Source organism: Microplitis demolitor, chromosome 9 (assembly GCF_026212275.2).
Source record: "Microplitis demolitor isolate Queensland-Clemson2020A chromosome 9, iyMicDemo2.1a, whole genome shotgun sequence".
NCBI classification, from domain to species: domain Eukaryota; kingdom Metazoa; phylum Arthropoda; class Insecta; order Hymenoptera; family Braconidae; genus Microplitis; species Microplitis demolitor.
The window spans coordinates 15,621,725-15,638,320 of NC_068553.1; the positions used below are offsets into that span (position 1 = coordinate 15,621,725).

The 16,596-nt window shown below is 26.3% G+C and overlaps 1 protein-coding gene and 1 long non-coding RNA gene across 2 annotated transcripts; one reads left to right on the top strand and one right to left on the bottom strand.

The window, feature by feature from the left end:
- The first annotated feature begins 153 nt into the window (after positions 1-153).
- On the top strand, positions 154-1,635 carry LOC128668671 (uncharacterized). The gene is made up of 2 exons (XR_008404309.1): positions 154-317; positions 1,363-1,635. It is a non-coding gene; the product is annotated as an uncharacterized LOC128668671 (long non-coding RNA).
- Positions 1,636-3,582: 1,947 nt separating this feature from the next.
- On the bottom strand, positions 3,583-16,457 carry LOC103573598 (vesicular glutamate transporter 1). Its single transcript, XM_008552748.2, has 7 exons — positions 16,293-16,457; positions 11,357-11,780; positions 6,995-7,173; positions 6,771-6,901; positions 6,563-6,668; positions 6,391-6,475; positions 3,583-6,059 (listed from the first exon to the last, which is right to left on the bottom strand). The coding sequence occupies exons 2-7, from the start codon at positions 11,370-11,372 to the stop codon at positions 5,098-5,100; spliced, it is 1,479 nt and encodes a 492-aa protein (XP_008550970.1). The 5' UTR covers positions 11,373-11,780; positions 16,293-16,457; the 3' UTR covers positions 3,583-5,097.
- Between the last annotated feature and the right edge of the window lie 139 nt (positions 16,458-16,596).

Genomic DNA, 16,596 nt, shown 5'->3' on the forward strand with positions numbered 1-16,596 from the left:
CCTTGATTAATATAAATTAAATTTAGTGAGTTATTTATTGAATAATAAATGTATAGTTAATCAAACCAGTATTTAAATTAAAGAAAACAGGAAAAATGAATGTAATTAAATTAAACCGGAAATCAATTGCGCATAGCTGAGATTAAGGTATAAATACCCTCGCTTTTAAAAGATATCATCAGTAAACTCAAATTCAACGTAACTGTTGTATCCAACGCAATAAAGCAATCAAAATGTCGAAGCTTATTATTTTACTTTCATTGTTCGCATTGTTGGCTATCGGAGCCGAAAGCGCTTGCATAAAACATGGAGGAGATGTAAGTATTTCTATAAATTTAATTATAAATTTTTTACTCTTTTATTTATCATTGTCCCGTGAAAAAATGGGTTAGATCGTGGAGCTACTCAGGTTTACGCAAACACTCATTTTTTATACATCATTAAATGTACGTAGATCTATTCAGATCTATGGAGACCTACATAGATATGTTTAGATCTAATGTAGCTGATATACATCGGCTACGTAGATCTACGTATATCAATTTCAGATTCATATAGAAACCCATAGATCTATGGAAATCTCTATGAATCCGTAGATCTAACAGGGAAAAATGTGAAAAATTTTACTGGAAACCGGGAATTATAAATTTTGAAATCATTTTTTTGTGGGCACCCTGTCTAAGAAGATCTATGCAGATCTACGCATAGCTACATAGATCGATATAGATATTCAAGACTATTCCGGGTCAAAAATAAAGCTTGGTTCAGCCCTGATTAAAAAAATGATTTAACCCATGCTGTGTATATCTATATATTAGTCGATTCAAATTTTTCAAAATCATTTCAAATTGTTTTGAATCATTTCAAACAATTTTTCTAAATCAAAGAGACTCGCTTCACCTCACTTCCTTTTGAAATCGATTTCGCGACGTTTTTCCGATACGATCTCGACTTTTCCGACTTGAATTAAATTTCTGTCAACTTTCACAGCTTTTTTCATCTAAGTTTCAACTTATTTGTCTTCACTTAGAGCACGACAGTCATTCAGCTCACTTTTGACTTGCTGAATTAAGTCTAAATCAAGTCAATTTCGACATGATTTTTACTTTTTCGTCTTAAATAACTTACTTAGTCATGATTTAAGTCCAAACCAAGGCGAAAACTCAACGTATTTCATATCTCCGTAAAAAAGTCGGGGTTCTCATAAAAAATGGCTCTAAATTTCGATTTGGTCAACCCAATCTAAATCAAGTTTCATTTTTGATCCAGGGTACAAATCTATGTTGATCAATATCCACGGATATATAGATCATTAAACAAATATTATTATTATTATTATATAATGTCTTATGTGCATTACAGTGTTCCGCAGGAGGTTCTTGCTGCCGCCCGTATCATTGCAGAGCAAATTATTTTAACCGTCTTGAATGTGGAAACACACTCTCCAGAGGTGGTGATGATGACTAATCAGCCTCAGATTAATTTTTCACGATTATAATTATGATTACAATGATGAGAAAAATTATTTTCAACATTAAATAATTAATCAAATTTAAAGTATATATAAATTTTATGACTAAAAACATTGTTATTTCATTGAATAAAATCGATTAACCAAATTTATCTTTAAGAATACTTATTTGAGTGAATCATTTGTTAGCTGATTCCAAAGGCGATGTTTGAATAGTAGATTATAATTTATTTTAAAAAATGCACATACTCGAAAAAAAAAAAAAACAGTAACCATTGCTGTACAGAACAGTAAGTCAATATAATAAATATGTGTATAGCAAAATATGTTTGCTCAAACACGCTTATTGACTGGATTACTGTTCCACGCAGCATTGTTTTTTTTTTTCTAATAAGAAAAATTAAAAATCGTACGTCAAAATAAAATGGCGGCAGATTATGATAGAAAAATATTTAAAATATTGAAAAAAAAAAAATGATAAAAAACACTTGAGTGCTTGAACAAACCTTGGTGAGGAAATAATATGCAGAAGGGTGTCCTAATACACTTGGAGATTTGACTTAAATTGCTCCAAGTGTATTTGCAGCTAAAAAACGTAGAAGACATCAGCATCAGCAATCACAACACTTTGCACTCGAACTGAACACAACGCTATACACTAGCACTGAACACTCAACACTTAACTACACCACAGATACTTTGCACAAGTTAAATTAATAAAAGATAAATTTTACAATCACTGCACAATTTTACACGACTTAACTGCAATACTGTGTTTCGATTTAAACGTAAAGAAGGATCGCGGCTACTACTGCCATTGTCGATGATACTGGCTATCGCTATTGGACCGCCAGTTGATACAAATCAATCGACTTTGCAATCGTTCGACCACCCCCACTTTAACAAAAATTTGAACGTCGAATACAGCGACACGGTAGTGCCATCTTGGCGCGAAATTTCAAAATTGAAATTTGATAATTTTATTAAAATTTGTTTGTGTCAATAATTTGATTAATTAGACTAAAAAGTATGCTCTGCATTTTTTATTTTTTATTAATAATTTGTTAATTTTCTTTATTACTTGCGCGGTAAATTTAAATATTTGAAAAATAAATTATCAGAAATTGGAGAAAAATTTTAAATTGTACATCAAAATAAAATGGTGGCAGAATATATTAGAAAAAAGTTTTAAATATTAAAAAAAAAACACTTGAGTGTTTGAACAAACCTTGGTGAGGAAATAATGCGCAGAAGGGTATCCTAATACACTTGGAGATTTGAATTAAATTGCTCCAAGTGTATTGCAGCTAAACAAACGTCACTTGACTGCTATTTCCCACCAGACGATGCCAGATGATTTTGCTCAGGAACTTGGAAGACATCAGCATCAGCCATCAGCAACACTTTACACTACCACTGAACACTTATCACTTAACGACACTACAGACACTTTGCACAATTCAAATTTTACAAACACTGCACAATTTAATTAAACAATAACTATGAGCAACAAATTTTGTAGATAATTACATGACGCCACTGCAATGGCGTTACAATTCAAATGTAACAAAGGCTCGACTACTACTGCCATTTTCGATAATACTGACTGCCGCTATCGAACCGTCAGTTGATACTAAGCAATCGATTTTGCGATTCATCGACCCCCCCACTTTAGCAAACATTTGAACGTCGAATACAGTGACGCTCAGTGGCGCCAACTTGGCGCGAAATTTCAAAATTGAAATTTAATTATTTTATTAAAAATTGTATCAATAATTACAATGACAAGTCCTGGTTTTCTATAAATTTAGATAAGAAAATAAATACAATCGTCTTTTTTTCCCGCGTAATTTAAATATGATTCGAACGATATAAATAAATTCATGTATCTCGATATTTGGCAATAAAAAATGAGTTTAAACCATGAAAAGGCACAAATTCAAGTCAAGACCTTAAAGATACTAAATTACAATTAAAATGAATTGTAACTTAAATAATTAATCTTTATTTTATATTTTATGAAAAAATACAATTACAATGATAATTACACTTGCAATAAAATTATTAATTAATAAATTATAAGCTAATGAATGAAAAATATCGTTAATGGATCAAGATAACATTAAAATTAAGTTTATTTCACAATATTTTCTGCTTATAAATAAACATAGTGATTAATACTTTAAATGCAAGTTATTTATAAGATCTTATAACTTTAGAGTATATTCGGTAAACAAACAACCACATAATTGTTTATTTCATAAATTTCATTAAAAAAATATGTCACTCATCCATAAAAAAACTATAATCTGTTATTTATATGAGATTTATTTAATTTAAATACTCACAATTATAAAAATAAATTTCATTTAGAAAATATTTAATTTTTAAAAATTTATAGAATTAAATTATTCAACTAAATGCTCTTAAAATGTGTCGATTATTTTGATTCAATACTTTTGCTAAACTGAAACTAGTGTAGTGAAATATATTTTATTATTTACATAAATGGCATTAAAGTTTTTTTGTTGTTGTTAAATATCATGTTTTTAATAAACATAAATTATATCTACTGCAGTCTTGTAATTGTAATTATTGTAGCTGCTCACATTCATTAGTGAAGTAATTTATTTGTTTTTTTGTTCATCTTTGATATTTTTGTTTTTTATTTCTCACAATCACAAAGATCTGAGCAGTCTGACAGTGTACAGATTAATAGCTCGCACATATTTATTGTAAAAATATGACAATATTTTTTTCTTTTAATGAAAAATTGTGTTTATACTTATCATGTAGAGATGTGCAAATCATTCAACGTTACACAAAAATAAATGATTTCTTGACGCAAAAATTTTTAATTGCCTCCAATAAATTTTTTGAATTATAAATTGAAAACTAAAATTTTCTCAAAGCAAAAAAACAATTTTTTGAATTCTTGCACCAAGAAATTCTTTTTTTTTTTTGTGTACAGATTTTTTGTGTTTAGAAAAATATTACTGTAAAAAATCGGGAGTGAATTCAAAGTGATTACGAATTTTATTTGAATCGGAGTTTTAATATTAAAATGATGGTAAAGTTAGCCGACGTCTAATAATTTTTGAACCTTTTTATAAACCATAAATTATAAAAAAAAAAATATTCAGAAAAATTGCACCTATATACTCCTCAAATTTTTTAGTGTGGTTTCGTTTGAAATTCAAATTTTTAAATAATTGGCATTTTTTTAACTATTTATAAATTTTCTAATTATTGAAAAAAATTTGAATTATTTGTCAGCATCAAAAGTATCCGTAAATTTTATAATTAAAAAAAAAATCTAAATTATTTTAAAAAAATTAGTTGAATAAAAATCGCACATCTCTATTAATAATTAATTCCGATAATAACATTAAGTTATTAATTTAATATAAAAATCAAAATCAATTTTTATGTCATTATTTATTCAATTGAATAATTGAATGAATTGTTAAAAAAAAAAAAAACTGAAAATAATTAGCGCACATGATATTTTTATTGGATAATTTAGAAATGAAATTTAAAAATTTTTAAATTTATGTTAAAAAAAAAAAAACATAGTTTTGCATCATTAATAATAATACCTGTGATATTTAAATGAATATTTAATTTTACAATCGTTCATTTTCTTCCTCATCACTCTGAACAATTTCTTTACCATTAACTTCATTTATTTTTTTCTCTTCATCAGGATTATTTAAGCTGACTATTTTACTGGTGTCATTCCAGGGCTGAATGCTCGCAGATCCGAAGATCCAGAACAAGACAGTCGCCGAGAAAAATACAATCGCAGAGATCCAGAACATCCAGCGCCATTCGTCAACACCATTATGATGATTCGTCAGCGCGCCAACAGCAGCAGGAATAATAAAACCGGGTACACTACCAAAGACATTCATGACTCCATAAAGTGACCCAGCGAAATTAGGAGCAAGGTCTTGATGATTTTGTAGACTTGTTTGACAAGCAGCTCCATTTAGTGCCAGTGCCAATATCATCATAGCAATTGCGGCAAAAGCATTGCATTCAACGTAAGTCATAATAAGTAAAGAAACTCCCGGACCCACGTGAGAAAATATCATGAATAATTTTCTTATCCACAGTACTGACAAAATGTTACGTTTTCTTATAAAATCACCAAAAGCTGCAAACATAGCACCTGCACCCAATCGAGCGATGTATGGTAACCCAGTAAGAAATCCACCTGAACTCATGTCTAATCCTAAAATTTCCAAGGTGTACTTTGGACCGTTTGATGACAGGAAATAAATTCCCCACATGTTGCCAAAATGTGCCCATAGTAAAACCAAAAATGGTGGAGATTTAGCCATCGCAGCGACTGGCAACGCTAATTTTTGTTTGCTAACAGACGTTCCTATTTGCTCTCTAATGTAAGATCTTTCATTTTCTGTTATTGTGGGATGAACGTCCGGTGTATCGTAAGCCAGCCAAACCCACAGAAGCCAGAACGCGAGCATCCCACCACTTGTGATGTAAAATGCGGCTTTCCAACCCAGTGCGCTTATTATCAATGAGCAGAGAGTGAATGTTACAAATGCACCAAATGGGCCGCCTTTGTGGAAAGAAATATAAGTTATTATTTATAGGTTTTGATATATCTTTGGGGTAATTTACTAAATATATCGGCGAAATTTATAATTTAGGTGTATCGTCAACTGATACCAATCACGGATACTCGCTTTTAAAAAAAAGTTTAAATAATATTTCTATAAAATTAAACGTCAAAATTATTCGTTCCGGAAGTGTGACAGTTAAAGGTTCAAATTACTAAAAATAATTTTAAAAAAAAGCTATGAAGTATTCATATAATTCGAAATATTGTGAGTTCTACTTATCAATTTTGATCTTTTTTTTATAAAATAAAATTTTTGCTCAGTACTTACCCTGCATTGTCCAGACAAATCTTCCCTTTTCAACTGGAGGAGCCCATCGTGCTATCATTGCATGTAATGCTGGATATACTGCAGACTAGAAAAAAAAATATATTATTGATAAATATAAAAAAAATAAAGTACTTTAATCAGTGTCACTATTTAAATAAAAATGTTAACTTACACCAGAGAAACCCATTAAGAATCGCAGTACAACAACTACAGACCAATGCCAACCGGCAGCAACTGGCATTAAAAGATTCAGCAATGCTGGTATCAAAGTCGCATATCTGTAATAAAAAATTTAATTTAAACAATCGTTAGTATTTACTTAATAAGAATGTGCATCATTTTAATGAATATTAATTTATTTCTTTAAAAAAAAAACTTACGCAACAACTCGGGCACCTCCGAATTTTTCAGCTAACATTCCTGATGGAACACTTGATAATAAAGGACCAACAAAATAAGCAGATAAAACTACTCCTTGAATCTGTTGACTCCATGGATATCTTTCATCGATCTAAAAAATTCATGTAATTATTAAATATTTTTAACAATAAGAAATTGATGAAAATTAATAAAAAAAAAAAAAGATAATAATCAAAATTTTTACGTCTGGTATATTTGGTTTCGTTGAATTGAGTAATAAATCAGTACAAAATGGACCTTTGCGACCTTTTTTCACCGACACCATCGCCACAATAGCAATTGATAAATTTGTACGAATTACATATGAGAACATACATGCTAAAAACATCAAAACTCCGAGGATTGCCCTTTTGGGTATCCTGTCTGTAAAAATAAATTTTAAATAAAATTTTATTTAATTACTTAAGAACGAAATATATATTAAGTGTAATAAACATTTTAGTATCAATAACATGAATTATGTAATAAGAATAATGATCGAAATACATGATAAATATTTCAGTTAAGACTACATAAGATTTTATGGTGTCAATATAAATATTGAGATGTAAGGGGATTTTGTTTTTTTTCTTTCATACTTGAGTGAACGAACAGAATTGCCCTTGTTGTACTTGTACAGTAAATAGAGACATTGTCAAAATTTTTCTCACGGCTGAACAGTAATTTTTAACAGATTAGATTGAAAATCGCTAGATTAGTCCAGTTGAAACTCCGAAATAGAAGACATTCTCGAAGATCGGTGCAAATTTAGATGATTTATGACCCCTCCCACCCCAAATATAAGATACATCCCAGGGGTTGATGAAAAAAAAATAAAATCCAATAACATCATAATTACCCCTATACTGTTAAAAATTTTCTTTGAAATTTAAATCAAATTACTTGAAATTATTAACAAATTCAATTTATTTTTAAATCCTGAATTTCAATTAGAATTTTTTTTTGAATAATTAGTTTTCAAATACAAGAAAGTTTATAGCAAGACTTGAATAAACCCACAGTCATCAAAAACTAATTGAGGTTTTTAAAAAGAAATTAGTTCTGTATTTTTAAAGTTTTTAAAAATAAAATCCAACTCAAAATTTTATTAATGACAAAAAAAAAATTGTATTTTAATTAAAAATTAAGGTTTTAATTTTTTAATTATTTGAACAAGTCAATTATCTATAATTAATAAATTAAATTAAATTTCCATGGCAATTATCTTTGAAAATTGAAAAATTTTTTTTTTTTAGAACTCAAAATAAAATATTTTTGAAAACTTATTGATTACTTTTTTTTTGTTGCATAAAAGAAATAATTTTTCATTATAAACTCATTGAATTATTTATGAAAAATGACTTGATGTTTAGAAAGTTTTTTTTTTTTTTTTGTTTTTTAAAACAATTTTTTTTCATATTAAATAAAAAAAATTTATAACATTTGAAAATAGATCACACAACAATAAAAAATAATTATGATTGAATGTGCGTGAGAGAATGAAATCACTGTCAAAGTAATTGGAGTCGGAATGTCCATGATAAATTTAAGTTAACAGATAACCCTCTTGTATAAATTGAAAGCTTTATATTAATTCATCAATGAATTATATTCATATAAAGTTATTCTTTAATTATCATAGAAACATTCTTTCAGAACTTAATAATAATAACTCCAGTATCATATTTTTTTTTATTTCAATTAAAGCCAATAACTAATGACAGCAAAACTCCACATTCTTTTCTGCATTAAAAATTTGTGTGACCGCAATTTGCAAGGAAATTTATATAGTACAATTGTTTTCATACATCAATTGATCATTTTTTTTTTCTTCGAACAATTACGATCTTGAAAATTGATCTACACGCTGGTTAAAATGAATAATATGATTTAAAAGTTAATAAATTTTGGTCAAGGTTGATTATTTATAACTACTGTCTTTGAAATTATATTTTTTATCATAAACATGTTTTTACACTGAGTAAATAAAATATTACATACAATAATATTTTATTTTTACGTAGAAATAGTCATTTTTATTTTAAAAAATTTCAGTTATCAACAATAAATAATAGCAGTAATAATTAATCAGCGAATAAATATATAAAAAACAAAACAAATAGAAAAGAATGCAGTAATAACATCAAGGTAATCCGACTGGAATATATTATTGAACTTACACAACTGTTTAATTAAAATTTAATAATAGATAGAATAATGAGAAAAAGAATTCTTTTTAGTTCATTTTTAATTTTTATACTGATAAAAAAAAATATATTGCTAATTTCTTAATAAAAATGTTTTTTAAGTAAACAATAATATTAAGTTTAAAAATTAAATCTTAAAACTGATAATAATAATAGTAGTAGTAGTAGTAGTAGTAGTAGTAGTAGTAGTAGTAGTAGTAGTAGTAGTAGTAGTAGTAGTAGTAGTAGTAATAGTAGTAGTAGTAGAAATAATAGCAATAATAATAATGATAGTAGTAGAAGTAATAATAATAATAATATAATTTATTATTTAGCAGTAGCTACATATATATTAGGATGATTCAGAAAATAATAAATTTTATTTTTTTTTCAAAACAAACATGTTCAAAAGTTTCGTTTAGATAAAAAAAGACGCCTGTGAAAATTAGAGCTCTTTATATTGATATTAAGAGGTTCCGCATTGCACTTTTCTATTTTCCATAAGAATAACATGGAAAAAAATTTTCTTTCGTCTTCCGATTTTTATAAATAGCTAATGATGCATCATAAGAATAATTGGCCGGCATATTTTTGTAGGTAATTGAATGCTCTACAAAAAAAGTTTCTTATCATTTTTTGACAAATCTATTTGTTCAAAAGTTATTTTAGGTTAAAGTCGAATTCACAATAAATTTTGAGATCTTTTTACTTTTCCGGCGAAACTGTCAGACATATTAAAAAATATCATGGGACCTTTTTTGTAGACAATTTTATTTTCTAGAAGTTATTTTCATAAAGTTTTTTCGAATTCCGCATTTTTTTCTCATTCTTTTTATTTTAATGTCAAGCTCTTAAAGTCGATCAGAAAACTATTTCTTTTATGAGCTTGACCCATGAAATTTTTTGTATTATAAAATGAAAACAAAAATTTTTTAGGCGAGAAAAAAATTTTTAAACCAAAAAAAATTTTTGTCTTCAATTCATAATACCCAATATTTCTTGCGCCAAGAAATTTTTTTTTTCTGTGTATATATTTTCGATTCCATAAATTGCTAAAAATCATAACAATAACTTTGTATACTTCTCATTACATCTAAATTAGTCAACTTCAATTCACAATCATTTTTTTATCAAATCTTACCATCTTTTGTTTTTTTTTTAAGTTAAATTTGAATTTAATCAGAATCTCTTAGTTTTTGTCTTATTTGACATCTTATTATACAAAAAAAATCCTTTAGTTAATTGTTTTTTCCGCAGTCTTCGTTCTCTTTATTATTGCTACCAAGTTCCCTTTGTTTCTAGTATCATAATTATGACTAGAATTATAAATTTCTCTACTTAAATACTGTGGAATTATTCGATTAATCAGTTTATAAACTAATATGCAAACATTATTTTATTCTTTGGTCAATAGACATAAAGCATAAGGCGTCCATCATACTCAATATATAACAGTAATAATAATAATAACATGAGTCTTATTAAAACAAAATAATAATTTAAATAAATGATATTTCAAATATAATTATCATTGATAATTATTTCATTAAAAAATCATTATATTCTAATAGACATAACGAGAATATATCAATCACGGTTTTTAAAAACAGCGAGGAATAATTAACAAATTAATATTATCAATAACCTTTGAGTATTAACCATTAGAAAAACATCTTTGTAATCTTATCAAATTTAAAAATCTAAGATATCTTTTTATAACTGTCTTGTAGACACGGTTTGTATTAAGAAGTCATGTATGTTTTTTTTAACACACACACAAAAAAATAAATAAATGAACTATATAAATTAAGAAACGACAAGTAATATAATAATAGTTATCAGTAAATATTATCATTAAAAATAGTATTCTTTAATTTAAAATGAAAATGTCGATGACTGTAAGGTAAATATCAAAATTAATTGTCTATGCCGGAAAAATTGATGTTTAAACGTTAAAAATCGTAACTAAATTAAAAATTTATTGATTGGAATATTAAAATTTTCTATATTGACACCCAAGTTCCGGGTTATAATTTCAAACACTAATTTTTAAAATTTCTTTTTTTCCGTGCGTATTAAAACTTTTTTCAAAAATAAATTTCATAATATTCTATTTCAAATAATTTTATTATTTCTATTCTGTAACTTTTTAAAAATTTTTCGTTCAAAAATAAAAAATAAAAATATTTAAAAAAATGATCCATTGGTTTCTATCTAATTTCCATTCATTTTAAATTTCAAATTAAAATAAAAAAAAATAATAAAAACATTGCATTAAAAAAAAAAAAAAATATTTTCAATGTTTCTAGTATGAAAAATAGTTAATAAATATGAATAAATTTGAATTATTTATAATTACATAAAAGAAACCTTGGACTTACCATTTAGCCAGGCCATTTTTTAATTCCTAGTTTACTAATGGCAAAGTTTAATTATTTATTTATTTTTTTTTAAACAACTTTAGATAATAACACAGCACAATAACAATACTATGAAATTAAACCAAATTGTATTGACAAGAGACCGTTATTATTTTCCCTTTAATGTTGTACTGACAACGGTATCCGGTTTACTGAGTTAAATCAGTCTGTAGTGATAGCAATGATTATTTGAACTTATGTTGCGTCATACCGCTGAATGCTCATCACACTTTACTATTTTATTCCCGACACTTGCAACGACTTTTGCATTAATATTAAAACTAATGCAGCTGATTAATTTTAATAATTTTTTATCGCCGCTTATTTGTTGTTTCGTTGTAAGCAATCACTTGCACCTTGTACACAATATTTTAGCCAGATGATACTGCAACAGAAAACATAAATAACATAAATAAGTTTGAATTCTAAATTTAAGGTTTGTATGTTACAACAGATCAACAGATCAGCAAAGTTGCATAAGGTCCAGTTTGTCTCTACGTCATTATTTGCGCGACTTACATTCAAGATTTATAGTTTACGCTTTTTATTTATTCATTAATCAGGACAATTGATAAATAGAGTTATTAGATGTGTTAATAATAAAACTCGACATTAATATTTAAGTACAGTTGAAAGATTCTTTTAAGTTTATGAATACTACAAAAATTTAATCATAAAATAAAGTTTCTTTTTTAAAATATCATATATATTTAAATCATAGATATGTATATATTTATTTTTAAATATTTCCTCAAATAGAGTATTGATGACACAAAAATTTTTCTGTTTTGTCATCAGTTTTCTTTTAGCAAAATAATGAAGTGTAAATCATTTATATGAAGACATAACAAAAAATAAATGAAAAAAATATATCATGTATTATTCCGAAGATTATAGATAAGTATCATAATTATGTAGTATGAATATAATTTGAAATTAGTATTTATACAGTTGGTAATTAAATGAATAATTAAAATAGCAAAACTCTTTTTTTTTTAAATATATTTTAGTGATTTAAAACTACTAATAGTGGTATAAAAAATTACCCTATCAAAAAAATCCATGTGGGATTGCATGGGAACCCATAGGAATTCATATAGAAAAGTATGGCTTTATGTAAGAATCCATAGGAATTAATATAGGAGTGTATGGATTTATATAAGAATCCGTGTAGGAAACTGTGGGTACCTGGATCCCCATGTAGGAACTTGACATAGAAATTTGGATGTATGGATTTCTTTGTGGTAAATTTATACAGGAAATTTGGGTTTCTATATAAGTAATTTCCATAGAATCCGGGATATCTGGATTTCTATGTCTATTGTCTATTAATACACGAATATGAATAAAAGAACAGATTAATACTCTATAGAAAACTATATGAGAATCCATCCGAAAACACCATGTAGGAACCCACATAGGAATCTAGGCTGAATTCCCATATGGATTTTTTCCTATACTTTCAATTCCCTATGTCGAATTTCTATTCGGCAATCCAGGCGCTTAGTTTCTTATGTGGATTTCCGTCACGGGAATTCACGTATTCAGTTTCCTATATGAATTTCCCATATGGCAATTCAGGTACCCACAATTTTCTATGTGGATTTCCCATATAAGGATCTCGATACCTATGGTTTTCTATATGGATTCTTGATATAATTCCATACACTCCTAAATTAATTCCTGTAGATTCTTCCATAAATCTATACTTTTCTATACAGATTCCTATAGGTTCCCATAGAATCCCATATGAATTTTGTAAGGATAGCATCTTATAGCTCATTACATTTATCTTAAAAATATCTACTATATGAACTAAATAAATTAAATTGATAAGAAACAAAAATATCTCTCTTGTTTATATATATATATATATATGTAGTCTATAAAAAATATAAAAGAACTTATTTTAAATATTTATTTAAAATTTATAAACTCACATTAAATTTATGTACAATATATTTATCACATAGTAAAGTATACTTGTAAATAAATATACTAAAATACGTTCCTTAACATTGTTTCAATTATCGCGATACTTTTCATTAACAATTGAATTTATTGGCAATAAAAAAAATGTTTATCTACTCATATTTCTCAGGTATTAAAACAATTACTGAGGTGGTTACAGCGCGATAAAAAGTCATAAGTACGATGAAAAATATAGGCATAAAAAATAATCTTTATTAACACATCGACATCTCTACTGGTTGTAACTTTACCGGTTAATCACGTATGGATAATAAAGTTTGTTCAAACATACAATTTTTAAAATCTCAAGCATTAAACTTTACATCAATTGAATGACTTTTTAAACATTTATCATCATAAAATATAAATAAAAATATATTTACATGATAAAATAACATAAATTTTAAAACTTTCATAAATAGTTTATAATTTTTGTTATTTTTTTACTCATACTTCATAAAAATAATTTAAAATCGATTGATAATTAAAGTCTAGTAAACAGAATGTTTTTTTTATCTTGTTAAACTTTGAATACTTGTTTCTATATGAAAAACATTTTAAGATGCGTTAGATTGATAAAAAAATTATTTTGTAATCAATTTATCTACTGACTTTTATGAAGAGAAAGATTTCGTAATGTGATTAACATTACGAGATAACTCAAGTTAAGTTAAAACTAGTTACTTTTAAATTTTTATGAATTAGCAAGTATTTTTTAAATGGAATAGTTCATTCTTGAGTTAATATTTAAATCGTATATTTGAACCTAATGGACGTTGAAAACGTAAGTTGTGCTTTTCAAGACAGAAGATCAATAAATTATATTTAACTTAATCGACGTACCTAAAACACAGATATAATTTATTTAGACTTAACCGTATCCAATAAATCTATATGGGATTGCATGGGAATCGATAGGAATCCATATAGAAAAGTATAGATACATGTAAGAATCCATAGGAATTAATATGGGAGTGTATGAATATATATAAGAATTCATGTAGAAAACAATGAGTATCTGGATTTCCATACAGAAACTTGAATATATGACCCTATCAAAAAAATCTACATGGGAATCCAGCCAAACATATAGTTTCATACAGGAATATTAATCTGTTCTTTTATTCATATTCGTGTATTAATAGACGATAGACATAGAAATCCAGATACCCCGGATCCTATAGAAATTACTTATATAGAAACCCAGATTCCTATACGAATTTCCCACAAAGAAATCCATACATCCAAATATCTATGTCAAGTTCCTACATGGGGATCCAGGTACCCACAGTTTCCTACATGGATTCTTATATAAATCCATACACTCCAATATTAATTCCTATAGATTCTCGCATAATTTCATGCTTTTCTATATGGATTCTATGGGCTCCCATGCAATCCCACATGGATTTGTTTTGATAGGGGAATTTCTCTGTTGAAAATTCATATAGAAATCTGGGTATGAAACCATATGAGAATCCATCCGAAAACGATATACGGGGATTCCTAGATGATTTTTTTTTTTTTTATAAGGAAGACAAAAGAATAAAATTATTGAAAGAACATTTTATTGCTAATAAAAATAGTCTAGAAGCTATAAATCCATAAATAAAAATTGATAGCAGCTAACAAAAACTTATGGGACATTTTAGACGTAAACCTTCTAGATTGGTCTTTCCCATACATTTTTCACAACACTAGAGTATTTACATCTTGACCCCTCATTTTTTTAAAGCTGCTAATAATTTTTAGTCATAGACTTCTAACTTCTAGTCAATTTTTATTAGCAAATAATTATCTTTAAATAATTAATTTTGTTGTCTTCTCCAAATAAATTCTGTCTACGCTTTAGATCCACGAAAATCTTATTTACGTTTTCGATACGCCGAGAACATTCAATAAAAATTTAAATGATCATTCAAGCCTTTAAGGGTCCAATTTACGTTTCAATGTCGTTGATTCAAACTACGATTTTAATTTCGACTCAGGATTGATAAAAATAATGAGCTTACTATTAAAAATTTCTCTTTAAAATCAAAAGAAAATCCTTGGAATCATTTATATATTAATTATTCAATTAATCATAATAATTAAGTTCAATTTAAATTAAAGATTTTATTTTTGTCACTTATAATTCATTACATATTTATATTTAAATCCTTCTCAATTAAATTTTCAAAAAGTCTGTAAGAAAAAAATTTATTATGTAAATAACTTTAATTTCAAATAAAATCTTTTGAATTTCAATAGAATTTTAATTGATAAATTAATTAAATTATACACAATAATTAAAATTTATAAATTAAGATCTTAAGTAAACCCGATACATAACAAAAATTTTCACTTTTTATTATTAATATATTTTTTTCTTTTTTCATAAATAATTATAAAATAATAAAATGTCTTAATTGATAACAATTACTTTTAAAATAATCATTAACTTCATATTTATAAAAAAAAGTAAGAATGTTACTCATACCTTAATTATCAATTCTAAGAAAATTAAAAAGAATTAAAGAAAGTTACTAATCAATAAAATGGAATTCTAGATTAAATTATAATTTTTTTTATATTAAAAATTACATTTTAATTTCATTTTTAAAAAAAAGTGTAAAAGATAACGACAAAAAGCGTTTTTAAAAATAACTTCGCATTAAAAATAACCTAAAAATTAATCAATAAATTTTAACTCAAATTTTTCAAAAAAAAAATTATAAAATAAAAAAATTAATTAAAATTGAACCAGTTAAGAGATATTTATAAAGTTTATGACATTTTAAATTTTTTTCATATATATATATCATAATTTATGAATTTAACCTGTTGGATATCGCGCCTTAGATTACTAACACAAAACTTTTATTAGATAAATTTTTAAAAAATGATAAAATAAATAATTAATTCAAATTCAAATTCAAATACTCACAGTACAAGTTCTGTACTTAATGTTAATAATTTAAGTAATTTTCAGTAAAAACTTTCTTCAAAACCTGGAACAGTTTGAATAAATTTAAAAGTGCGTTGCAACGTCACAGTGTGTTGAATGATACTGGAGTTGGACACAAGCCAACTCAAGCTTCTACTACGATCTAATTAACGAGAACTCGGTTCGGCTTTTTTCGGCTTAGAACTCAGTTTGTAATATAGAAGGTTCGGGTCTAGGGCCTGCGTACGTCAAAAATGAGTATCCTCCCGATATAGGTAAAATTTAGCGCCAGTTTTTTAAATTG